The sequence below is a fragment of the Corapipo altera genome, unplaced genomic scaffold (genome assembly GCF_003945725.1).
Source record: "Corapipo altera isolate COAL_440 unplaced genomic scaffold, ASM394572v1 359, whole genome shotgun sequence".
Taxonomy (NCBI): Eukaryota; Metazoa; Chordata; class Aves; order Passeriformes; family Pipridae; genus Corapipo; species Corapipo altera.
Genome location: NW_020884948.1, coordinates 2,354,373 through 2,382,077, shown reverse-complemented (window position 1 = coordinate 2,382,077; position 27,705 = coordinate 2,354,373). Strand labels below are relative to the sequence as shown.

Below are 27,705 nucleotides of genomic sequence, written 5' to 3'. Positions count from 1 at the left end.
GCCAGAGATAAAGGCTTTTTCAGATAGCGTGGGGAAAAACAGTGGCATTAAGTGGTTTGTTGGATTACTGACAATAAAACTAACCTAAAAGCAGTCCCCGGGGAGCACAGCAGGAGTTCAGTTGCTATTCAAAAGGAGGCATCAAACAAACACCTCGGCATTTATCTAACAAGTTCACCTGAAATTCTCTGGTAGACCAGTACATTTTCAGATTAATCATTCAACAGCTCTGTAACGAAAACAGTGTTCATAGATAATCTTCAACTAGAAACACAATATACAGAGCGTTTACTACATAACCAGAAAAAGAAAGTAATATAATAATTTCTGAAGCCTAAAAATATACTGAATAACATTTTTTACACCACTGAAATAAACAAGGGAAATAAAAAAAAAAAATCTGTTTTCCTAGAACAAAAGTTTTAATTAAACTGACTAAAGGACACAGTGAGAATGCACTAGCATATGAAAGTATGGCAAATATTCCCCTCACCTAATCTCTAAGTGAGCTTCCCTAGAGCTGTAGCAAAACACAGCACTGCAGGACATAGCTCAGTTAATCCCTCTGTAAATTGAAGTCTGACATAAAGCATCATGCATCCCACTTTTTAAACCACCAGCGCATACTTTTGTATGTACATTATACACAAACACCTCAAAACATTTCTAATTTATTTACACCAGTAAGAATGATCACATTTTAGACTTGCCCACCCCACTCTTTAAACTTCTGAGAGCAGTAGCATAAGACTGTTTTGTTCCTTAGTGATAATTCCATTCATCCCATTTTGCTAAGCAATTTCAAAATGAACTTCAAGTAACACCTATTAACCAAATGTTTCAGACTTAAATCAGATGGATTAAGAGGTATGCTGCTTTACTCTACAACCCTCATCTTTTTAAGCTATCAAACCACCAAATTTTTAATCCAAAAGACAAGGAAAAATAATCTGAAACAAATAGAAGGTCATATTAAGTTACTTATTTCTGTTTAATTTTAACTACTTGAAGCAGACAGCTGTTTCTAGCTGACACTGTAAATAAAGCACTGCTGAATACTAGTAAAAGACAAAAGGAATGCAGGCACAAGGAAGACAAGACTGCTTAAACAGGACTGCTTAAACGTTACATTCCATTGGTTAGTGTTGCAAGCCAGCAAGAATGACTACAAACTAAAGACAAACAGAAAAACCAAATAGCTTGATACCAAACCCAGAAAAAAATGTTCTGAAAACACAAAAGGAAAAGGTGCTTTGCAAAATACTGGTATCAGACCAAAAAAAAAAAGATAAATTTCCCAAAGCATGCATTTTGCCCGTAAATCTCAAAGGGAGGATCCAAAAGATGAATCATTAAAAGAGAGTCTATGGAACCTTAACAGGTATGGTCTTATGGCTTCAAGAAAGCTTTCAGGTTAATATCGCTCCTCAGCAGTGATTCTCAGAGCTAACTCCAGTTTAATTACTGTACGTTGAGAAATATGGAAGTAGAGCTTCTCCTTTTGCAGCAGTAATGTTCTTCTTTGCCCTGTACATTTTCTGTTGACTACTTACTAATTCAAGAATTCCAACAGAGCACAACTGGTGCCAATGTGAGATTCTGAATCAACTGAATTAAAATCAACTTTGGGGAACTTCTGTGTCTCTAGCCAGTATAACTTCTTCGATGCAACACCCCAACTTATTTAGAACAAAATTACCATGACTTGACTAAAACTATTAAGAGTTGAAAAATACTGCAAAGCTGATTTGCACCTAATATTTCCTCTTCCTTAGGGAAATCAAACAACATAGATTCCAACTCTGAAATCAAAGCTCTCATCTTAAGTGTTACTAGTTCCCAAATAACAATTTTGAGTCTGCTCTAATGAAAGAGAGGAACAAGCAAATTTCACAAGGATTCAGGCATTTTGCTTGAACATAAGTGTTGTGTGAAATTTCTTGTCTCGATTCTGAACAATGGTAAAAGATATTTCTGTATTTTTCATAATTTCCTCCAGAGTTAGAACTGAAGGAAGACGACTGAGTCTGAAGAGGTGGATCTCTGCATCATGTAATATTTTGTTTGTCCAGCTTGGGAAGGAATAAGGAAGATACCACTGAGACACACAATGTGGTCAATTCAACTGTCTTCAAAGACTTGGTTTCTGAAATAGAGCTGAAAGCATCTTTTCCTCTATGAATATTAAAAGTGGGTAAGGGAAAATTAAAAAAAAAAAAAAAAAATCAGACACCAGGTTTTAGTATGTCAAGAAAAGGTAATGCAAACATTCTCTAAAGAAATGATCATGCAATCACTTCCAAAACTGGTCACAAAAAGTAGCAAATCATGAACTATGTAGTTAAGAGGACAACTTCATGCAGAATGGGTTTGTACAGTACATACCCAGATAGGATCTCTTGGGAGGTGCTTTGATTTCTTCATCCTTACTATCTGCAGCTACATAAAAAATAATTGAGGGGGGAAAAAAAGAAAGGAAAGACAAACAGACTTTTATAATTAAATGCAACAGAGGTTATTTTAGTTTAGTCAGTTAGTACATTTTACTTACTAAAATAATAGCCAAACCAAACCATGTTAGAAATTTTAGTCCCCATGCTTTCTAGAAGGCTCCCACCCCATGATGTTAAGATAGGGTCAAGCAGTAGGAAGTCCCAGAAGAGTCTCAATGTACAAACCTACAACAATGTACCTAGGAGGGGCAAATAAAGGCTTAAAAAACAATGGAACAGACAGCTTAATTCTTACTTTAGACGATATAAACTCTACTTTTCATGATCAGAGAAAACAAGCTGTTATCTCAGCAACACTGAGTGTGTAGGCATGTATGTATAAACAGCTGAGACAATATAGTTGCCCTGTCTCCAGTGGAAAATGCTATTCTAAAATACTTTCACAAAGCCCATCATCAAGAATAGAACAGACCTCAACTGCTCCCGTGCTGCATGCTAAACTTTCACTCTAACCCTCCTCTGCCAGTTGAAAACCGTGTATTACACAAGAGTGTTTTCCAGTGCCAAAACCAGAGCTCTTCAAGGGATCAGAGTGCTATAATAAGATACAAGTTATAAAGCAGATTAGGACAACTAGCAGTTGGAAGGAAGACAAAACTGGAAGAACAATCAGAGGAAATCATCTTCATGTAAAAACACAAGAGCCCATGTTCTGCTTACAGAGCCTGGGCTGCAGTACAGTAAGGAGAGTCTGTTTTTAACAAATGCTGTCCACTAGTTTTCAGTATAGTTCATACACTCAGGGGATTCAAAATCTGACACAATGTCTTGGGTATGACTGAAATCTTTGTTGAAGAGATGTGGAAGGACTATTCATGGAAAGAGAGAAAAGGTTCTTCATAGAGTGTCTGTCTTCATCAATACAGAGAGACTGCTCTGGCCTGCCAACATTCTCAAAACTGAGCAGATGTTTGCAGCTGTCTGTATCTATGACCACCTTGCTTCAGCCACCTCTTGATTCTCAAGTCAAAACATAGCACATGCACATTTTGCTTTTCAATATTCAGCTCTTTAGCATGCCCCAGAAATAAAACACTTTGAATAAAAACAACAAAAAAACCCTGCCACTGAACCCTGAATCTTTCTGCACTGAACAATACTGCAGCATACATACAGATGCACAGACACCAATTTAAAAGTTGAGAACAAATAAGGAAAGCTATTGTTACCACAACAATGGTACCAGAAGATCTCCATTAAATCAGTTAAAATGCAATTAAAGTAATGTTAAATACAGGACAAAAGATGAGAGGTATTGTTCATGCCTGCTGATTTTATCCGAAGACTCCTTCTTATAGCTTTCAAAGCATTCATATGCAGGAGAGAGAACAATCCTATCACTCGAGGTTTTAAAATCAAGTTGGGAGTATTTCTTGTTTTCATATTTTGCTTGTTTAGGGTGCTGTTTTTTTCCCAATCCGAACTGTTAAAAACAGGTTACACAGTCCAAGTTTTAAAAAAATAATAAAATAGCTGGATATATAAACAGGACTTATTCTATTTTCGATCAGTACTTGTACTAGAAGGATAAAGTTTATGTATCCAAAACAAAAAATCAGAGAAGGCAGCAGCAGCACAAGATGGGCTCTGTCATTTTCAACTTACTTTTACTTTGTAATACTAAAAGTGCAGAGGGGAAATCCCATAATTGAGAAATAACTGAGAAAAGGAAAAAAATTAAGAAAACTTGGATAATCTTTTTAAGCTCTCTATATAGAGTCTACAAAAAATAATCAAACATTACTAGAAAGCATCTAAGAAGACTGCATTGTTCATGCTATGATAGTTACCCTACAAATGAAAGCACAAGTATTTTGACTGAATGGCTTTATGCCTATATTTGAATTGCTATTGATATGTATTTTAACCCAGTTACACCACAAAACAGGTTAGAGAATACAGAACAAGCTTGCCAGGATTTGAAGAGACTGCTTCAGAATGCTTCAAGATAGGAAGTAGATTCCCTCTGAACTAGTTATTACTTAAGGGACCTTATTTGTGAGAATAATAAAACAAAAGAAAAAAAAAAAGGCAACTCCCAGATCATTCAAAACACACTCGTAAACATATACTTCTGTGACTTGGAGGAAGTATCACATTTAACAGTAATTTAAGAAAACAACAAACTCCCTTCCACTGAAATATTCTTTCTAAATATTTTAGATTATTTTGCAGAAACATTCAAAGGGAAGATAGAAGTTAAGCTAAAGAAGACAAATGTTTAAAATTAAGGCCAGCCATGTGAGAAATAATACATTACATTATCATACAGAAATGGTGTACCTTCCCCTCAGGATTCTGCAAGGTTAAACAAAAACGCTGACTTCAAACACAGCTTTTCACTGCCCCAGTAAGCTATGAGGAAAGAAAGTAAGTATACAGATTTATCAGCTTGCCTGAAACACCATAAAATTTAAGAGATAAGATAGGTGTAGGACTAGAAACACAGAATCTCACTCCTACTCATACTGTGCTTGAAACATATCATTCTGTCTAGCTTGAAAGAAGCTTTGTACACATCTATATTTTTATTGTGAGCCATCACATAGTTGTCCTTACTAAAAATCAATCCCAGGTAAGAAAAATAATTTAACTGTTCTCAAAGCTTGTGGGAGGATGCAAGCCTTTCAATGAAAACAAATAATGAAGGTCCACAAACAGGTAAAATCCATCTCTCTAGCAAATTCCACGTGACAATCTGAGTTTCTGGAAAAAGGACCAAATGACACAATGCAACCTTAAGGAGTTTCTAACATCTGGCAAGGGAAAGCCTGATTATCCTTTAGAAGACTGTATGTCTTTCAGGGAGAGTTGTTTAAAGAGTGCTATATACTAAACTGAAAAGCCTCCCTCTTTGTCCAAAGGTTACTGAAGCAGCCTGCTACAGTGTGCGTGTGTAAATGTGCACAAGGATAATTTCCTCTTAGAAAAGGCAAACGGAGAAACCTCTCTGTCACTCCACTAGCACAGACAGCAAAGGAGGAAGAAAGCATACGTGCCCCTCCTAAATGTTTCCCAGATTTTAACTGCTGCTAAATCTGGCTGAAAGTAGATTTTAAGTCATTCATCCTGCCAGACTGACAACCCCTGTGAACACAGCAGCTTGTGTTTGGAAGCTGGAGTACAGCTCCTCTCCTATATGAATTCACTTACCTGAATAGTTTCATGCTACACTCCACAATGAGCAGGAATGGAAGTAGCCTCCTTAGCTGCTAGATAAATTACCCTACTGCACAACAAGTAGCTGCTGCCTTCTAATGATGGCTATGGATATCTGGAATTGGATCAGACCCTCAATTATTAGGGAGTGTGGAAGAGAACAGATGGAGAGTGTAAATTATACATCCATAATGGCAAAACAACTGACAAAAAGCTGACAGTGTTAATTCTGTTCTTGTTGGTAATAAGCTGTTACATAAAATGTTGTAAGTCAAAGTCGACACAGAGAAACAAAAACCTACCCCTCTCACATTTCTTATCTGGGGGTTAAAAAACAGGTACTTTCTACAAAGCCTGAACATTTTATTAAATAAAGAATAATACTCTGGCCTGACTGAGATTATCAATGCCTAAAAATTAACAAATAACCGAAATAAAAAATATGTGAAAACTCCCATAAATCCCAACTAATCTCACACTAAAGCCTCAGGGTACACAAAAAGACATAGTTTTGCAACTATATGACAGCACCTCCTCTTTTGACAGTGAATAACTCAAGTAAGTAGAAAATTAGTTTCAAAAGCAAATTTTTGCAATAAATTGCAATAAAATAAAATTTCAGATGATAAAGTATAATCATAACTATGAACTTAGTACAAATTACAGCTAAAAAACAACCCAGGTTAGCACAATGGCATAACAACCAGCTCTATATTCAGAGCATGATGTGAAACATTAAGGAAAACTCCAGTTTCTAGACTGAACTGAGACCCATCTGTACATATTTACCTGGAAAAAAAGCTGTTTCAAAAAAGAAGTTTAGAAAGCACTTCGCTGAATTATCAAGGAGAATGACTGGATTGCAATTCAGATAGAACTTTTTGTACAAAATACAGCGCGCTATACTTTCGAAAACATTTATCCTGCAAAAGCCAGCTCCCGTCACTGACCTGCAAAAGAGCGGCGTTTTATGTTCAGCTCATTGGACACTCGTACTTCAGTGCACAGCTTCAGCATCAGTAACATTGTAATGATCATGATAATGCTTTGCCACAAAAGAGGGGATTCAAAACGCCTTCCAAACCTAAAAAAAAAAGAAAAGAAAATACATAAAACATTTAAGCATGTGGAAAGGGAAATGCTAACAGCAACAGGTATGAAAGGCTGAGGAAGTTGAAGTCACCAGCCAAACCTAGATGAACATACAGTAGCTCAGAGGAGTATCTGAGAATCTTATTTCAACTGATCCTAGAGATTCTGAAGCCAGAAGCTTAAGACTTCGTTTCCAAAGCCAGCAGCAAGCCTATTATTTTGAAAGGAGGACCACATTCATGAAGGAGTCAAGTCAGTACAGAGAGACCAGAGGGTTATGCCACACTAAAACCAATTATGTGTGCTCTCCACGTACACACTTGGTAGATTCCACATGGACTTCTGTGCAAAACTTACCTTCCTCAATTTTTCAATTTTTAATGTGAAGGCATAAAGACAATAGCACTCTCCTTATAAAGAAATAAATACCTACAGCCCTGTCTGCCTCTAGTCATCTGAGTGGAAAGACCAGGTCTGCAGAACATATAAATTATTTCATCAATTTTCGTCTTATTTGGACCAAGACTGGCAGAAGTAAGGAAGTACAAATGATGTTTGATGGGGGCTTCTGAGCACTTCCTGTACAAAACTGAGAGGTAAACTTGTATTGTGGCCAGTCTTGACTGAAGAGCTTACTCTTACGTGATTGCACAAGATCCTGAAACTGGAAAATGAGAACCCTTCACTGAAGATCAGTGATGCTCCAAGCTCCTCTTTCTACATTACCTGATGAAAGCTCAGCAATTCCCACCACACACTCAGTAAGTGCACTACAGGTAAAGGGTGGAAGCTTTTCATATGCAGCCCTCAAAGTACAGTGCATTACAACAGGAAAGTTGCACACACATCACAGTGAGCTGCTTCTCTGTGCTTATTTCTGCCAGGTATTATGCCTTGAAGACAGAGGTGCTGAGGAAGTGATTTGATGAAAACACATTGCTAGGCTCCTTCAGCCGGCACCGTGAGTCATGCAGGCTTTCTAAATTTCCTAACAGCACAGTTACTATGGTCACTTTCTGACCACATCACGCTAACTGAGCCCTAAGCCTCACAGGTATGGCAACTATTGCCCTCTTCTTTACAGATCAGCAAAACATACTCATATGAAATACATCTTCCCAAACACCAAGTCCCAAACAAGTCTTGCAGGCAACACAACCCTTTAAACTAGGTCACATATACAGGAAAACAAACAGCTGTCAGCTGCAGAGCAAACACGACATGGCCTTCACCACACTACCTGGATAACAAGACTAGAGGGAATACCAGCGTCAAGGACCACTGTTGGGTTCTTGAAGCTGTAAAAGCAAAGCCAGAACACTCATTTTGCTCTGGGTCATGGACACAAACACCACTCTAAGCTGCTTACCCTACTTTGCATCAATATTAGGGCCTGCCGAAGCAATACTAATCCAGTTTAAGACTCCTCAGGCCAGCCTGAGCCAGGAGCACTGCAAGATGTAAGCCCTGCAGGGAGAGCGTGCTACTCCATGTTCTGCTTACTTTCTGCCTTGCAGACATTATTCCTGTCTTGGCCTAAGCAAGAGCTGGGAGAGGAGGAACATCAAAGTAATTAAAGTATGTTACCAGAGAGAGATGAAGAGCCTTAGGATACTATAACAGGCTTGCAAGAAATTTGAAGCTTTGAAGTCCTGGGGTGAGGGGGTCACCACTATTATTCTGCATTTTCACCCCATAACTACAATGTTGTGTCATAAAGTGAACAGTGACACTTGGAGTATACAGGGAACTCAAGACTTCATATGTCAGACTACAGTGTTTACTTTGTTTGTAAAAACAAAAGAACTCTTTATTTCCTGTACTAGTCAAATGCACAAATAAAGGGAGGGAGGGGCTTACATTTTATCAGTATTTCCACAGCCTTAAAATGACTAATGCATATTCAAGGTGATGAAGACAAGAGAAGTGAACATTCAAGCCAGAGTAGAGACTAACTACTCATTTAGAAAACTACTTAATTCCATTGGTACAATTCAATCCTGTTGCAATAATCCTGCTATTCCAGTCCTGGGCCTACTCAAAACAGTAAATGCCAATTGTGCAAAAGAAGCCTAAACTAGACCAAACACAAAAGATTTGCTTATCTCTTTTCTTAAGATATCTCTGAAAAGAAACTGACTGTTGTTGGTGCAAACAGATCACACATTCCTCCTACACTCCTGGATGCTGTTTCAACTTCCACCCATTGGATGCTATAGACTTTTCCTGGTCTTTGGGAAGTTACAGATTCTAGACAACATGGAAAGCACACAGGATATTCCACACACCACCAGGACCATGACAGACAGCCCTCGGTAGCAGCATGGCAGCTGTCCTGAAAGACGTCCAATGGAATTACAGAATTTAATCAGCAGGAAGAACAAGAAACGAACTAGTTTTGCAACAGGATCTTTCCATATGAGTTTCTTCTTGATATGTAAACTTCCAAGACTTTATGGTAAACATCCCAAGCTCTTCACTTGGACATACAAAATTCCACTTTACTTTCCACACAGAAGAGCAATGCATTTTATCCCTGCTCTCCAGCACTTATAAAAAAGGAGGAGGAATTGAATAACACTTTTGCCCTCAATATCTGAGCAGGATTCCACCAGCAGGCCACATATAAGGCAATCTTTCAAAGTTCTAGTCACACTGTCAGCTTGATTTATACCATCATCCCACATTCCCCACATGGTAAAAGCTGGCAAGATCCATTTTAGTAACAGAAGCCTTAAAAGCAAAAGTTTCTCTTTTTCACAGAAAGTCCTACAAACAGACATCACTGCTACACCTTCTGAAGCCAAAGCAACACCAGACAGCAGAGATCTGATCCACACGTGGCACTGTAGGTGTTACAGCAATTCCACAGTTCTCATCTTTTCCCTGACTGTCAGAACTTCTTCCCACAGTTTGTCTTAAGGCAACTGTTTTATGAGAAAAACTGCAAAGTTGAACGATTTTATTTTCTGTTGTTTGGATTTCTGTGGCATTGCTGTATGAGGGTTAGGACAGTGGCCTGCAGAATTGCATCTCAAAACCTTTGGAAAGAATATTGTCTTCTTGGAAAATATACAAACCATATTATACTATGACATCCATTTTATGAAATGCAAAACTGAAAAAAAAGTCCAAAAACTTCTGAGAATAGCAGGGAGCATAAGTACTTTTGGCTGCGCTCACTCAAGATACAAATAAAAAATGCCTACTGCTGATTTTTAAGAAATCTGCAGTTCCTTTTCCTCTAGCTATTTACTCTGATTTTAATATTAAAAGAAATCATAATTTATCTTATCATAAGCTCCGTTTTAAAAAAGAAAGGGCGAAGAGAGGGGGAAGAGACAGAGAACTCACAAGTAAGTTTTTCTGCATCCTCCACCCCCAACTGATTATACAACTCTCACCCGCCTTCTTGTTCCTGTTCTCGATCATGACAATGCAAAGCCACTCAGCTGGTAGACTGAGGGCCACAGGAACCCAGAAAGTATGTCCATCTTGGTCACAACTGAGCTCATGTGCCACAAAGGAACTCTGAAGCCATCCCACAACTTCAAAAACAGCCTAGGACAGCTTAAACAGATAATTAATCACCTCAAAGCTAAAGCATCAGGTTATCCCTTGAGCAAGAAAACAGAGCTAATTCAGGAAGTACAGTAAGACATATGCTAACAAAAATGTTAATTAAGAGTTTAATTAAAAATGCAGAGGGAAAAAAATTGCTATTAGACTTTTTTGGAGCAGGCCATATACCTTCACATGTACCAGAACTACAAGGGCATTGAGTTCTGCACTGCCTCTCACTCTCTATCCAGAGCACAGACCTTCTCCAGGCTGACCAGTCCAGAGAAACACTGACTGTGGGGCCAGAGAAGACAGACAGAAGGAGCAGTACTGACGGGCGGCAGAAGGACTAGAACAAAGGAACAGCTGATGCAATAATAAATCATGTCCAGCAGCTATACTGGCACCCCAAAATAAACATTGTTTTGATGTGTTATATAAAATTGTAACAAAAGATTACCACTAAAAATAAAGTTAACTTGGTATCAAGTTTAGTACAGCACAAAATCTACTTTTCACACTGGTAAACAGACCCCGCTGTGTGATGCTGTGAGAACAAACTGTCTACTTTTCAAATTTATTTTTTTTTTAAATTTTGTTTTTTTAAGAATCCCCTTTAAAAGGGCCCAAGACTTCATCAAGGTCAAACTTCTAGTTTCTTTTTCCTAAACAAAAGCCATGTATGCATAAACAAAATGAAGTAGAACCATGCCCATTGCTATACATACACAGATTTTATTCTTGCAGACTAGTCTTTTCCCAATGTTGTTACACACAGTTCTGGCATGTAACTCGTTGTTGGAACACAGTAAGGCCAAACAAACATAAGTGAAGGCAAAAATGTCTCTTTAAAGATGACATTTTGAGACATCACGTAAAAGAGAAGCATGAAAAATTCCTTAATGGGTAATATGTTACTGTCATCACTGGCAAACTAATGTTCTTTGAGCACACCCTGAAACTAAGGGATTAGATGGAAGGAAGGCAAGGAGAGGCATTTCACTGAGACTTCTTGACTTTAAAAGATGGCTTACCATTGGAGACAGTCTAATTGGAGGAACCGAATTTGTGAAAACAGGTAAGTCAAAGCAGGATTGTTATCCTTGATCTTAGTAGTACTTTGTTCATTGACTATTGTAACAGTGCAACACACCAGATGCAAGTCCATTGACAGGTAAAATACGCCAGAAGATTAGGAAGTAAATACTCTATTTGGAGCGGGACACAAAAAGGTCAAACTTCACCCAGATGTTAAAACAAAAAAAAAAACCTCTGAGATAAACAAGTACAGTTATAGGAACATGTGGAATATGCAATTTCACAACTTGAAAGTGAGAGAATTGCCCTCATAGGTGAGATGAACAAGTAGGGATGTAGGGCAAGGGTGGGACTGGGTCTGTTCTGAGTGACAAAAATACAGAGAGACCAGCACTACTCAAGAGTGAAAATACAGAGGCAACCTGGCATAAAAGGCAGGAACTGTCTGTTCTGTAAGCCTCAAATTCAATATACAAAATTCAGGGAAAATCTCAAAGTAACAACAGAAATTAATTATAGAAGTGTCTTTGAAGTGAAAAATAAAACAAATAAAAAAACCACCACAAACATCAGCCATCCTAAGAAATAATTGAGCCCTGAAAAGCAACTCTATTAAAACTTCAAAAAGTTTTTAAGGTCTACCACTTTAAGTATTTATTTTTGGATCAGGGTGGAGGGGAAGTCAGGAAGCATGACTGGCTCAAATCATGTGCTTAATAACCAGGGGTAATGAAGAGAAACTAAAACCAATTGAAAACAGCAGCTATATGGCAGTAAAGTTTTCAGAAGTGAGACATAGATTAAGACTTGGTTTGCTGAAGGGAAGGAAATGCCAGCTGGTAAAAAAATTATACAGAGAACAGAGTTGCTTGTAGGAGCAGTTCTGTTCTGGCACCAGAATGGATTTAAATGACTTTATAAATTGAAAACGAAATAAACAAAACCCTTTTCATTCCCTCCAATAAATATTACATACACAACTAATGTAATTCTGCTGTTTTGTCACATGATCAAGAGATTGTGTACCAAATAATGCATCAGCCATAGCTGACATTAACCAATTAATGCAAAAATTGAATTGCCAAGCTGTTCTATGGATGCATTTTAACCATGTTCACAGAAATCAGATGCTCTTGCTCTATTATCTTTCTTTAATCATCCATATGCCCAAGGATAACATCCAACCTCAGTGCTGCTTTCCTGACTTACTGGTGTTTATAATTAACTACCAGGGATGCCCAATTTTTTTAAGTAGACAAGCAAAATATTCTCTCTCAGTGAACATTTAATTATCATTATGCGAATACTCTTTTGTCTTTTAGTTTCTGCAAGTACAGACAGCAAGGCTTCTGCAGGCTCATGCCTACGTTTCCCCACAGAGTGGGCATGTGCTGGGTGAAACCATTCCCTGCCAAGCTCCAAGACGGCCTGAGCCTTCACAGTGCTTATACATGCCAGGAAGTGATACTATTATGTGGCTTAAATAATCACAGTAACAAAATCACATACTCCTATCAATATAACTGCATTCTCTCTCTTTTGAAGTGTTGACAAATCTTTTAACATTGACATAAATTACAACTTTTCATTACTCGCAGTATTTATTCTTCCGCACATCTCCTAACCAGGTCTACTTAAAATCAATTCATACTGAAGATTTTTCATAGTCTTCCACAGTCTGCCTTCCTTAAGAGATGCATTCACCTGGGTTACCTAGAAACTACCAGCATCTCCATTCAGATGTAAGTACTTTGCGCATTTTGCCTACCTCTGGTGGAACAAAAAAATCAGACAATTTCTATTTCTCAAACTATTAACTCAGGCTTTTCACTTCTCCTCCCCCTGACAGTTCCTCTACTTCCCTTCTGCTCTCTGCTTTCTCCCCAGGAAAGAGCTGCTTTTCTCCCCAGGAAAACACAGGTCCAATGTAACAAGCAGTTCTGATCTAGCAATGACTTCTCCGATGACTTCTCCGTTTGATTGCCAGCTTGTGGTGCCAAGAAAGGCCCCTTGTTTTCCCACTCCAGTACAGCACTTACGTGTCACATTTGGCTGTAGAAGAACCCAAGAAGCCATTACACAGAAGGAGGGGAGCTTTAGAAAGAAACTGGAAACCGAACTGATAGCCTGTCACCTATCAGTTCTTCATGGATTACAAAGTAGTATTTTGTAGTCAAAACAGAATCACAAAATAACTGTTCTTAATTGCAGTAACTTCCCAGACCATTTCATCTTTGGTTTTCCAAATGTACATTCCCAGTGTTGTATCATCTCTATTATTAGAGGTAATAAGGAAAATGTTAATAGAACTAATTCATAGAAATCACACCCTAATAACATTTTCTTTGTCCAGCAGCTAAATATGGAAACAAACTTGCTTTTTTAAATACTGAAACTGGTGCTGAAAACAAAAGAAACTTGCTTTGAAAGGCAGCCCGCCTTTTGCCTGCTTATCCAAGAATTAATATTTTCATCTGTAGTTTTGCATCGGAGCTCTACAAGTGAACCCCCTCTGAAGCCAGCTGGCATCCCGGGAAAACGCAAGAACATATGGCAAGTGTTCCAGTGACGTTAATGCCAACTAGACACTAGAATAAGCATGCGGGGACCGAGGCTTTCACTCTGAGAATGGAGCTAGAGGGGTAGGGGAAATGTACAACACAGTCAGCAAGAAAAAAGACCTGACTTAGCATAAACCTCTTTACCAACAAGTTAAAAAGTTACATCTTGGAAATCAGTGCACTGATAATCAGATCTGGCAAGGGGAACAGACCATGCTCCCGAGCCCAGTTCATTCTACTTAAAACAGACTGACAAACTGATGGAAAGACAGCATTTTGATCTTCAACAGAGGGGGAGAAGTACGTAAAACACATTATTTTCTCAAATATCCTAATCAAAGCTTTACAGCTAGCAACCAAGCAAGAATCTTTAGATCTGAGCAGACACACCATCAGCTTACCAAAAAAGTATCCGCAGAATGTTGGCGACCAGCAGCACCAGGCAGACGTAGGTGGAGAAGCCCTCGGCGTTCTGTGTCCGGCGGATGTCCCGGTACTGGGGGATGTAGGGCACCACGCCGCCGAACACCATGGCCCCCGCGGCGCCCCACGACACCAGCTGCTGCATGGGCACCAGCAGCCACTCCAGGCCGCCCGGCTCCATGCCGGGGGGGCGCGGGGAGGCGCTCAGACTGAGGGATGCCCCGCCGCAGCTCTCCGGCCGGGGCCGGCTCTAGCCGCGGGCGGGCTCCTGGCCGGGATGCGGCACCATGGCTGCGCCCTCTCCCGCGGCGCCCGGACCTGGGGAAAGGAACGGGGCGTCAGTCGGGCTCTGCCAGGGGCTGCTCCGGCCGCTGCCGAGCCGGCACCACCGCCCTGCCGCGGGCGGGTGGGGGCCGCCGCCGCCCACCGCCCCAGCCCGGCGCTGCACAGGGGAAACCCGGCTCTGGCCCGGCAGCCAGCGCCGAGGAGACCCGCCAGCGGCCGGGGAGGGCACGGACACACGGCGCCGCCGCCACCCCCGCCCAGCCGCCCGGTCGGTTCTCCGAGGGGGCTTCCCCGCCTCCATAACCCACCCGCGCGCTCCCCGCCCCGTGCATCCCGAGCCGCGCGAACATGCGCGTCCGTCTGTCCATCCGGCTGTCCGTCCGTCCATCCCGCCCGCCCGCCCACCCCGCACCTGCTCCCCCTGCCCCGTCCGCTGCCTCCATCCCCACAGCGCTCCGCGGGCGGGCAGTGCCGTCCCCGGGCGGCCCGTGACGCCACCGCGACCGGCCGCGCCGCCGCCAATGAGGGCCGGGGCCGCCCCTTCCTCCGGCGGGGAGCGGCGGCGAGCTCGGCCCTGCCGCGCTCCCTTTCCTCCTCTCCTGCCGGCACCGTGACGCCCCCCGCCGCTGCCTGGGGCACCGCTGCCTGGCCTCCGCACCGGGGTGGGCCCTGGACACGCACCGGGGCAGGGCTGGCGTGCCGGGCTCCCCCGGCCACACCTGGGCGCCCTCCCCGCCGCAGGCCCCCCTGAACCGCCGCCCCGGATCCTGCTCCTTGGCCTCGGGCTTTTTCCTTCTACCCAGGAGTTACGGAAAACTCCGTCACGCCTCACTAAGGGGCAATGGCTTTAAAATTAAAGAGGATTGATTTAGATTAGATATTAGCAAGAAATTCTTTACTGTGAGGGTGGTAAGGCACTGGAAGAGGTTGCTCAGAAAAGCTGTGGATGACCCATCCCTGAAGTATTCAAGGCCAGGTTGGATAGGGCTCTGTGCTACCTGCTCTACTGTAGGGTGTTTTTCTCGATGGTGGAGGGGATGTGGAACTAGATGATCTTTAAGGTCCCTTCCAACTCAAACCATTCTGTGATTCTATTACAATTCTGTGATTTCCATGGCTCTCGGAACCGTAGTCACTACTTAACTACACACAATTCAACTAACCAGCACATCTTCTGTACCAGAGAGGGGGTTTTCCCTCAGTGGTATGGATAAAAGGTGGTGGTGGAGGGAAAACGTTGCATCTTCTACCTGAAGTGACCAGTGAGTCAGTACTGCTGATTGCAGTGGGCCAGCTGCACACAGATGTTGCAAGGAGATTGACTGCATGGATGCTGCATCACTGAGGTGATGGCAAACTTCAGCCACACTAAAAAGGATGTATCATCCACTGTGCATCCAAGTGGCTGCACAGCTGTCCTCAAAGCTTGTTCCCTGAGTTCCCCATAATACTTTCATAGACATGCTGCCTCCTACCTTTTAAGTACCCCTGCTTCTCATCCAATAGGTGGGAAATGAGATGGGGTTTCCTGCAAATGTGTGATGTATTATTTTGTGTCCTGTAGCAGCAACTGCAAATGTTTGTTGTGAGTCTTGAAGGGAAAAAGTAGCCGAATTAAAAATAGAAATGTCTGTTTCAAGGCTTTTGGAAGCCTTTTGTTTACTTCCTGCATAGCAGCACCTTGCTCAACTGCAACCATTTCTGCCACCAGGTACGTTCTTGCAGCATACATGCAGCACATGAACCTACACATTACTGTATTTTTCAAAGACCATTCTTGGGGTACCATCACAAAAACATCCAAAACACCCTCCTACACAGATGAAGTGACCAGTGATAACATTAGGACTCACCTTTCCTGCGGGGAAGCAGTAGCTCTGCTACTCAAACAAAGCTGTATTCCGTTCTACAGACCTGAAAGTTTGATTGCCAAGGTTAAAAATACACAGTGGAGGTTTTGAATTCTAATTTTTGGATGAGAAGCCTGATGTTCCTCACTTCAGAGCATCTGACTCACTCAGACTATAACAATCAAATTATGTAAACTGCATTATTTAAAACATATTTTATTATTTAATGGCTCACATTCCACATATCACTTGTGCACTGTTATCGTCAGACAGTTATGCCAATTTCTTTCCACACTTTTCTTGGAAGCCCTTTGCCACATTATTTTTCCTTAAGCACAAAGGTCTGAACAAGCCTCAAGCTTGTAAATAAGAGTAGCCCAGACTAGGAAGCCAACTTTTGTTCATGTCAACATGTATTTTGAGAAATCATCGAGAAATTATCTTGAGAAAATAGGTATTTTGAAGTAATGGTTACCTACATAGAAGAAGCTGCCCAGGCTGACATTAGATCTCCAGGCTAGCTTCCAGAATAATTCCAGGATGCTGTTAAGCCTAAGTAATAACAAATCACATACAATATTAAGATTCTAAATGTCAACTGGAAACAGACAACCACTTTAACTTAAGTTGTTCACCCTTACTTGAAACTCTAAGGGTAAAAACTCTGAATTACAGCATGTTGCTGTGTAAACCTAATTCAGTTTTGGTCACTGGAAAATGTCCTGGTTGTTTAGTAGTTAATCCATGGATGTAAGGCAAACTGATCAGTGACACCAGTCGCTAGGTAAGGGGAGGAATGACAGGTTGGCTCAAACTCCTCCAGATGAGCAGCTGGACAAAAGCTTGTGCCAGGATCAGGGGGGGACCCTTCAGGTCTCAGGATATTCTAAGCCGCCAGGGGCAATTTTCTTTGGCAATGGTGCCATCCCAAGGTGCTTGCTGATTCCGGTATACCTTCCTACCCAGCACATGGAACATCCAATCACAGCAGACCCAGCAAGCCTCCGGAAGGAGAGTGCCTTAGAGGAGCTTTATCTAAAGCTTGCGTGATAACAGGTGTTTGAAGAGAGTCTTGCTTCATCAAGGAAAAGTTCAGCAACCTGCAGGTCTGAGTGCAGTCACATGAGAATGCTCAGCCTTGTGAGGCTTCATATCAAACTAGATTTCTTTATCTGGTAGATAGTGACTGAGAGGGAGCTGAGAAGGACCGCTTTCTTGGTATAAAAGCAGAGCCTATCATAGAAACAGTACTGCTTCGCTGCCAGACAGCAATCTTCTGTTTCCAAGTGAGGAGAAAAAGAACAGGTGCGTTTATTTTTCCACACTGACTGGCAAAATTCCACCATTAAAAAAAATAATCTCTATTTGCTAAAACTACATTACCCATTCAGACAACAGAAGCAGACAAAGTTTCATATTAGGTCTTCGAAGACTAATCTTAATCTTTTTAGGACAACTGCTGTAGGAGAATTGAAATTGAGTATGTGAGCAGCTCTAGCCACCTAGTTATGAAATAGCTTGTAGCAGTTAACATTTTGGTGACAACGTAATTGCCAAACCTCCAAACATAACAAGAACTTATATTTATTCCAGATTAAGAAATCTGATAAAAAAATGTATCTTTGGATACAATTTAAGCAAGCCGAAAGTGGTGAAGAGACATGGCATGTTTACAAAGGGATTTTAACATTGGTAGAGGTGGTAAAAATTATTATATAAGGTTTAGTTTTGCAAATAGGTCCACTGACTTAGAAGACTAAGCAAAGCACCATTTCTACAGTTGGCTCCAGGTGGCCATATTCCTAGCAGGACAACACTGAGGCAAACAGGATTCAGGAATCAACCACCCAAGTTGGACCAGTTTCACAAGATTTAGCTACCTCTGCAGTTTTTTACAGGAGGAGGATGGCTGTTGGTGCTTCACTTGTAGTTACTGCAATAGCAAAAATAGCAAATTGCTGCAAGTCTCCTAACCAGTCTGTTCTGTCAATTGATTTTGAAAGATGACTATTAAAATTATTTTGTAGTCTGCATTACAGGAATGCTGTTGCACTGAAGCAAGCACAGCAAGTCCCTGCAAGATGTCAGCTCAAGTGCAGATAAGCTCTAAGTCACTACTTGAACACGTTGCACAATAAATGTTTTCATAAGGATTATGTGAATTCCTGCAGTAGCCAAATTTCCTTCAGTTATCACATTATATCATTCTACAACTACAGCCATGGGGAGATTAAAAAGAAATATTCACTGTACTGTTCATAAAACAAGTAAATGGGTCTTAAGTGCCTTGAAACTGGCCATTCCTACCATGATGCATTATCACTAAATCAGCTGCCCTCATCTCTCCATTTTTTTATTTTCTACAGCAACCCTACTGCAACTGCTGGCAGAAGCTACCTCCTGACCCCTTTTAACACTGGTAAGCCTCTGTTTTGGTAACTGATGGACAGAACCAAGCTAGCATTAATAAGAGATACTGTTTTATTGCACATCTTCACCACTTTTTATTTCTCCTTCTGTGCTGGTCGTTGTAAACAGAGCAGTGAATATAAGCATGATGTGGAACACCCACCAGTATGCAAAGGAACAACCTCTTTACCTCCAAGGAGGACCTCTGACAAACATGCCCAGCCTACAAGCTCACCTCTGGACAGTAGTGACATGCTTTACATGCTTTGCACTGGGGAGCAGGAACCAGGGCTGTGCAGACTGAGATAATTAGACTCCTCTCTGTACTTGGACTGCTATCATCTCCACAGACAAATGGAGAAAAAGCCCTAAAGCAAACATGCCAGAGCAGAAATCAACCTGAAAGCTGGCAGAAATACATGAACCTCTCTTCAAACCATTACAGCTTTGAAACAATGGACAAAGTTCAGGTGAGTGGAGAAATAAACAAACAGCAGTCCCAGTTCAACTTCTTACCTGTGTAATACATATTACTGCTTAACCCACAGCTCTTCTGTCAAACAGGTCCAGCTGATGACAACCATTTCTCCCCCACCTGCTCTTCATATGCCTTTGGCATGTCCCATGGCCTCGGGGTCACCTCAGCAGCTGGTTGCAGCAGAGGAGCCCACAGGCAGCTCCTGCTCAGCACCAGCCACAGAACCAACCTGCGCATCCTTTCCCAGAAGTGAAGCCAAAAGTTCTCACCTCAACAACCTTTAGGAGTGGAATTGTTTTCTCTTAAGAAAATATATAATAGCTCAAAGGACCAGAAGCGAGGAACATCTCCACAGATGGAATCTGCACAGTGTGCCTGGGTAAAATACCATGCAGGCTCCATTCAGTGCTGAACCAATGCATCCTGCTCAGCATCAGAAGGGACATAAGGTCTGTTCACGATCTAGATTCCTCTTTTTATTCTATCTTATTACAATGCCTACTTTATTAAGCCATTTCTTGTTGGACCTTTCTTGATGCAATGCAGAAAGAGCCCTGCAGCATCTCCCTCTCTCTTGCACTTCACCCCTCCCTGGGGCAAAATACTTACTAATTACAGGATCAGTGTGTTTAGCAAGAAGTGGCTGATATTGGAGAGTGAGATGGGAAAGAGGGAGTGTGGTGAGATGACCCCAGGCACCATTGAAGGCCCCCCACCACCTTGCTCACTTGCTCTTCCCGGCAGGATGAAGGAGACCATCAGTAGGGTGAAACCATGGGAAAAACACTCATGGATTGACATAAAAGTCTGTTAGAATAAAAATAATTGATGCAAAGAAAACCGATCATCAACTCCCACTAACAGACCGATGCCCAGCGAGTTTCCCAGCAACAGCTACTTTGGAAGAAACTTCCCCCCCCCCCCCCCGGTTTTATTGCTGAGTGTGATGCTATGTGGACCAACATGTCCTTTGGTCAGTTGGGGTCAGCTGTCCTGGCTGCTTCCCCTCTCACCCACCCCCAGCCTATTTGCTGGAGTGGGGGCAAAGTGAGAAACAGAGAAGGCCCTGATGCTGTGCAAGCACTGTTCAGTGACAGCTAAATCACTGGCGTGCTGCCAACACTGTTTTGGTCACAAAAACAGTGTGGAGAAAGTTAAATTGATCCCAGCCAGAGCCAGCACAGGGCATGAAACACAATTTGGGAAATCTCTGAAGAACAAGTGAGGGTGCAAATACAGTGTCTAAAGTTTCACAAGAACTATCCCTAGCCCGCTCTGACTCATTTTCTCTCCCTTTTGATGAAGCTGTGGAGTAGCTTGGATACAGAGAGATATAAGAAAAATGACAGAGAAACTATAGCTTCATCAGGATTCAATATACCACCATATGACCTGGAGTCAGTAGCATTACAGCACCCAAGCTATTCTTTCTTTCTCTGTTCTAGGACAAGGACAAAAGTGTTTCTGGTGGCATTTACACACTTTAACACAGTCATAGTTTGTTTCTGCTGAGATAAGCTCAGCATCTCTGGTACACATAAGAACATCTTCTATACATAAGAACAGAACAAAACAAAATTTATGCTGCCCTTATCAGGAGCAAAGAGTGCAGAAGGGAGGAAAAAAACCTTAAAGACAAACGTTATTGCATGAATAACACTTGAGTCCAAGACAATAATCTACATGAGACAGATACAAACAATGCAGTTTCTGAAACACCAAGGAGATGCAGCTACAGGTCCTTTTTGACTAATGTAGCATTTATCCCAGAAAGAAAATAAACATCCTCACATGTCCTCTGAGCCCCTCTGGCTAGCCTCAAAAGTGGGGACAGGCTTGGGGGCCCATGCCACTGCACCCCTACCCCTAGCTCTGCAGGGCCAAGTCTCCAACACTCTTCTGCTCAGCTGATACTTGTGCTAGCCTGTGCTGACAGTGTCCCTTGGCACCCTCCGGTCCCTCTGTGTCCTTGTAATTTCAAACGCCTTTTGCCAGGCATGCTTGAAATGTGCACCCACAAGGCTCCTGCTGGCAAACAGCCCTGTGGAGCACTAAATGGAGCAGGGGTGGGAGGGCTCCTATAGCACCAAAGCTGCATAAAATACCTGTCATACTCCTAGCAGCCTCCCCTCTGCCACAAATGTCTCACAGAAGAAGCAGACAGGCCACTGTCAGTCAACGTTTCAATCCTAAGAGCACATTTGCAACAGTTCTTTGTTTCAGATGAGAAGGGGCAAGCCTTTCTCCCCCCCCCCAAAAAAAAAAAGCCAAATAATCAGATTTCTACACCCTTTGGTTTTTTATTACCCAAACCTTGCTGTTACAGCACATGTCCTACACCTGATGTTCCCCAGTGTTATTCTCCACGTTTTTCCAAATCCATGCATGTTTTATGCAACGATATGAAGTGCTTTCCAACAATCTGATGCTAATTTAAACTGCCTGTACCAGTTATCTTCTCTGGGAAAAATTATCCCTGAAGCTGTAAGGAAACATGACCATAGCTGCAGTTTGCTCACAGGGAATTTTACCCATGGTACTTCACAGCTTCTGGAAAAGCAAACTGTGCATCTTCAAATCATAGAATCATAGAATCAACCGGGTTGGAAAGGACCTCCAAGATCATCAAGTCCAACCCTTGATCCATTACCGCTGCGGTTACTAGACCATGGCACTGAGTGCCACTTCCAGACTCTTTTTAAAAATCTCCAGGGATGGAGAATCCACCACTTCCCTGGGCAGCCCATTCCACTGTCTGACCACCCTCTCTGTAAAGAAATTCTTTCTAATATCTAACCTAAACCTCCCCTGGCACAACTTGAGACCATGCCCTCTTGTCTTGCTGATAGTTGCCTGAGAAAAGAGACCAACCCCCACCTGGCTACAACCTCCTTTCAGGGAGTTGTAGAGAGTGATGAGGTCTCCCCTGAGCCTCCTCCACTCCAGGCTGAACAGCCCTGGCTCCCTCAGCCTCTCCTCATAGGACTTGTGCTTGAGTCCCTTCCCCAGCCTAGTTGCCCTCCTCTGGACCTGCTCCAGCACCTCAATATCCTTCCTGAACTGAGGGGCCCAGAACTGGACACAGCACTCCAGGTGTGGCCTCACCAGCACTGAGTACAGGGGAAGAATCACTTCTCTGGTCCTGCTGGCCACACTGTTCCTGATCCAGGCCAGGATGCCATTGGCCTTCTTGGCCACCTGGGCACACTGCTGGCTCATAAGCAGCTTCCTGTCAATCCAAACTCCCAGGTCCCTTTCTGCCTGGTTGCTCTCCAGCCTGTAGCACTGCAGGGGGTTGTTGTGGCCAAAGTGCAGGACCCGGCACTTGGCCTTGTTGAACCTCATCCCACTGGAATCAGCCCAACTCTCCAACCCATCCAGGTCCCTCTGCAGAGCCCTCCTGCCTTCCAGCTGATCGACACTCCCTCCTTTGTCCACCTCCCAGCCTCTTCAACAGAGGCTCTTTTTACAAAATATTTTTGAAAAACACTCTTTCCATCACATGCTCCACCACGTGCCATGTTTAATCTCTGTGTACAAAACACACATTCTGTACCTGGAAGAGAGCCACACCAGGCTGTGGGATCTGAACACCTGAGGTCAGCTCACTGTCCTTGTGTTGCTGAGGCTGCCTCGTTTTGCCCTCACGGCGGAGCCCTGCCTGTAAAACACTGCATTTTCTTCAAAAAGGCTCCTGTGTGCACATGTAAGGAGCAAGGCCACAGGCTGATTTGAACACAGGCTCCAGATGCAGCATCCACAATGCCAGCAGTGGGCCACTAGGCCAGAGAAACAGACCCCTGCTCCCTTTTCCACCAGGGACAAACACCCCCAGCTCCCCCCTGCAGCCTTTCAGGAGATGAACTGCTTGGTGAATGCTCCTCCTCCCTCACTGTCCAAAGATAACAACAAGGCTGGAGCAGAAAGCAGCATGAGAAGCATCATCTCTTACCAGCCACATCTGGGAAACATAGCTGGAGATTTCTGTGATAAACAAAGTCTTGTTTCTATAAGTTTTTGAATAGGCTGTTTTATTATTATATGGCAAAAGCAAGCAGCTGGTTGGGTGACAGAAATGGGGACAAGTTTCCCAAATCTGCACACACACTACAGTGTACATTTGGCATTTATCTTAGCTACTTCATGCATATTAATTATATCATATACATTTTACAGTTTTTTGCTAAGCATTTAATATATGGGTTTTCTTACAGCTAAAGCTAAATTGTTATCTCTACAACTGGTCATAATTCATGCATTCTTGGACAAACAGCTGCCTAAAAGATTTAAAGTTCTACCGTATTTTATTCTTAGGATAGTAGGGAGGTTTTAGGGCCCCTTGACCTTGTAAGAGTCTGTTTTATTTCTTTATGGGGTGTAATTAAGTTTTACAATTCGGGTTTTTTTATTTTGATGTAATGACCCATTTGTTTCACGAATCACAATTATTTATCACAACCACCTAATAATTCAGTCAATAACAACAGCACCTAGGCGAGTGATTTCACACAGCCAAGAATTACACAAAACCAGCCTCTGTAGTCACCTTTCTGCTGCTCCTCTCCTCACTTAATAGGGAAAACTCTACCCTGTTTTCTGTTACAGTTACATGATGCCCATAGTACACACTGGACTTCTGATAAAGATTATCCTTAACCTTGCCAGTTTTCGGGAGAAACTTGTAGAAAAGGGTTGACTGAAAAATTTCGCAGTAGGGGATTTGTGGGGGCAGTCCAAAAACTGAACACTTTTGTTAAGAGCAGAACACCTCCATCAGGGATCAGGTTTCTCAACTGCTGGAATTGCCCTTTTCTCTTCAAAGATACAGAACCTGAAATTTGAACCCTGAGCAAACACCCAAGCTTTTAATATTCATCCCAAATGTCTTGTCTTTCAAAGGAGCGCCAGAGCTGTCTGACACCAGTGACCCGAATGCCTTTTCCTCTGCCTGAGGCATTTGCACTTCACTCATCACATCTTTACACGCTTTTAAATAACAACAACTTGTTGCTTCTACTGATGTTACCATATGAAAGAAAAGTGGTGTCTTCACCAGGAAGTATTCCAGTGGAACAAGCTTCCAGTGAAGTGCATCATACTGACTCAAGAGATCAGGTAAATGTTAGTAGTTTGCTGCAAGAACTATCAGCACCATTTAGGATTTCAGAATATAAAAGCTGATGACCTAGCAAAGCCAGACGTTTTTTGTTGCACGTTGTGTCCCTCTGAATCACAACTGCGAAGTGACACAAGAGAAGCTACCCGAGAGTGATGACTCAAAGACCCAGCCCTACAATTTGTTAGCAGAAATACCGTGACCGTGGTGCAAGAACTAGCTTGTACCTAGCCCTTTTCTCTGCAGAGGAAACTTTTACAGCTGACCACGCCTCTGCCAGGAATCAAAAAAAAGCAAACTCCAAAATTTGCAGTGCCTTCTGATCTATAGCTAAACAAGCTACCATCATGATCCATGAACACTTCCCTTCTTGTCTCCTTGCAGGACTAAATTTCCTGTTTTCTTTCTTAACACACATGTAAAATTAGGCTTCTCTTTGAGACATCCTCTCTCTCTCCTCACCTCCATTTCAAAGCAATCCTTAGCCAGAAATGCTTGGAGTATATGACCAGAGGATTCCCAACCCCGGTGTATAAAAACTAATTTGTAAGCAAAGAGGAGGGGGAGGGATTTTATGTAACATCCAAAGAACAAGAGTAATGCATTTATACAAAACAATTCCCTTATCGCTCCACACCACAGGCTTTTACAGCTGGCATCATATAGTAGTGGCATTGAACTTGGAGCTTAGGACTATAAATGTTTACACATGCTTTTATTTCCTATCCTGCTACCCTGACTTCTCGTTCCAGCAGTGGAGGGACTGGAATTTCCCTAGGAAAGAGCAAGAGAAACATACTTTGGATACCATTTCAGTGCACACTGTAAAGAGTTCACAGCATGGGCCTGCAATTCTGAAATAGGATGGAAGCAGATGGCACCACAGCCTCTAGGTCACCTTATTTTTACTTCATGTGCTTCATACCAAGAAGACATATTTAAACTGAAAGCGACTAAAGTCTAAGGTTTTTACTGAAAGAAAGTAGCACAGAGCATATTTAGGCATGGAAAAAGAATTTCTGTTGTCAAATCTCTTTTGCTCCTTTCTCAAACCCCCTCAATATCTGTTTTTGTATTCATTGCCAAAATGAACTTGTTGTTATCCTTTTAGTAAATTAGGTATTCTTTACTAATTGCAGTACATGCTCTTGTGAGCACTGGTAGCTGACTGGTTCTCAGCTAACCCTTTGCTTTTGAAACAAAAAGTTTTTGCGCAGCTCCCCTTAGTCCATGGGTGCACGGACTTCTGCTTTTAAAATATGGCTCATCTTACATTTCCAGATTTCAAACCCTGGAAATGTATGCAACAGCCCAGCTCTGAACTACCAAGCCCTCTGAGGAGGGAGAGACAAGAGTACAGCAGATCAAAACCAAGCAGGCTAGTTCTAAGTAAATTCATTGTTAAGCAGTCTGTTTGGCCCTGACATTTGTGTCCTCTATTCTTAGGCTTTCTGAACTTTAGAACTTTTCCACAACCATTTTTAGCTTTACAGACACTTTCATTTTTATTTCATAAACCCAGCTGTGCACTACTGGCCTAATTCAGCTTAAGATCTGAAGTAGGAGGGATATTCAAATCAGCCACCGAGCCCACAAAGTAAACGAACCAGACCTTTAGAAAAGGAAATGCATGGTGAAATATTTCCTTCAGTCTCTTTTAACACTTTTAATTGCCCATCCTCCATTGCTGTGCCACCTGGATACTATATTTTTTTTTGTTCCACTGACCTGCCTCACAAAACCAAAAAGCTAGTTACCGAAAGCCTTTATAAAATCATGTTTGTTTTCAGTGGAACTATAACCTGGCCATTGCTAAAATGTGGCCCTACAAAGATTTAGCGGAATTCCTGCAAATTGATTGGATGTATAACGCTTGTTCCTTTGCATTTCCAGCTGGCTCTTTATCCCGGCAAGCTCTTCACTGCAAACGGGACTCTATGGCTTTGCTCAAGATAACTGGACACAAGCAGATGGAGCCTCTTCGACTGCCTCTGGGGGAATATACTGCTACCTAAGAGGGAAGCTTTTGTAGCTGTTCTGGAAGGAGAGAAAACCAGGAAGACTATGGCTGTTATCAGAAACAGAAATGCAAAAATAGTTCAGCTACTACCTAACCCTAAGGGAAAGAAGATTAGCAACGAATAAACAGGTAAGAAACAACAACTGTTTCTCATTACTTATGCAACAGAACAAAAAAGCTATCTGGTTTCAGCTACTGGCTACGTACAAAAGCAAAGCATATCTATATGCATAATATTGTTCAAATTGTTTTATCTAGAAGTTTGCTAGAGCAGTAATGCTGCTAGACCACTCAAGCTCTGCAAAACTTGCTTGATTTTTCTTTCTACAACAAGGCAAAAAAGAGAACCTGCAAGAGTGGAAAGGTAAGGGTGTAGAGAGGAGAAGCCACAATTATGGGAAGCACACAGCAATGCGGAGGTTGGCTTTGATGCCAGAATTTAACACACTCTCCCAAATGAGGTGGGGAAGTTCAAGAAGGAAAATAATTAAGTTTATGAAGAAAGATTCTAAGTGGTAGGCTTACAGGAGATAATCTTTCCAGCAACTGAGGTCACTCCTAACTCAGAAGATTTTTGTGGATGAAGGCGCATGTTTGGCATACCTATAAAGTAATCGACTAAGGAAATCTATTGCTCAACAGTGGTATGCTCCTAACCATATAGGCACAGTAAATTGAAAACCACTTAATTTACATCAGGCAACAGTTCCAGCACTCAGGTCATCTGCATAAACAACAATACACCTCTGCAACAGATGCACCAGGAGATTTTTATGCTGTGCAGCCCAAAAGTGCAGGGATGACCTGCACGCGGTAAGAAGTGATTCTGGCCGATGCCTTCGGTGTTGACTCCTTCAACATTGGAGGAACTTCAAAAAACTTCAACCACCACGGTATTTTTACCGTATTTACTCCGTATTACAAGACTAGTTACACGGGGAAAAGGAAACAAACCTTATTAGAAACAAACAAACAAACAAACAAAAAAACCCCACTAGACCTATGAAACCATAAGGCCTCTGCAGATTAAACCTCGGCATCCTTACTTGGTTATTGCCGTGCGGAATTCCGATCTCCTCGGCAAATACAGGAACGGTTATTTAAGGATTCCCCAGCTCTCCCCGGAGCGCCGCGGGGCTTTCCCCGCCCGCCTCTCCCGTGAGGCGGCGTCGGGCGGGACCGAGCGCTCGCCGCCCGCCC

The 27,705-nt window shown here is 42.2% G+C and overlaps 1 protein-coding gene across 6 annotated transcripts in view; it reads right to left on the bottom strand.

Moving 5' to 3' along the window:
- Positions 1–27,660, bottom strand: part of PQLC1 (PQ loop repeat containing 1) — a 72,418-nt gene extending 44,758 nt beyond the window's left edge. For 3 of the 6 annotated variants that reach the window (XR_003530814.1, XM_027662786.1, XM_027662789.1), the window contains exons 1-4: positions 27,552–27,660; positions 14,326–14,665; positions 6,623–6,756; positions 2,386–2,439 (exon numbers count right to left, since the gene is read on the bottom strand). Coding sequence is in view for 5 of the 6 variants with exons in the window: in XM_027662786.1 (XP_027518587.1) it covers positions 2,386–2,439; positions 6,623–6,756; positions 14,326–14,528 (391 nt within the window). In the remaining variant the exon portion in view is untranslated. Of the gene's footprint in view, positions 1–1,096; positions 2,176–2,385; positions 2,440–6,622; positions 6,757–14,325; positions 14,666–15,044; positions 15,113–27,551 lie in introns of those variants that run through there. The other 3 variants (XM_027662790.1, XM_027662787.1, XM_027662788.1) reach the window with 3 other exon arrangements.
- Between the last annotated feature and the right edge of the window lie 45 nt (positions 27,661–27,705).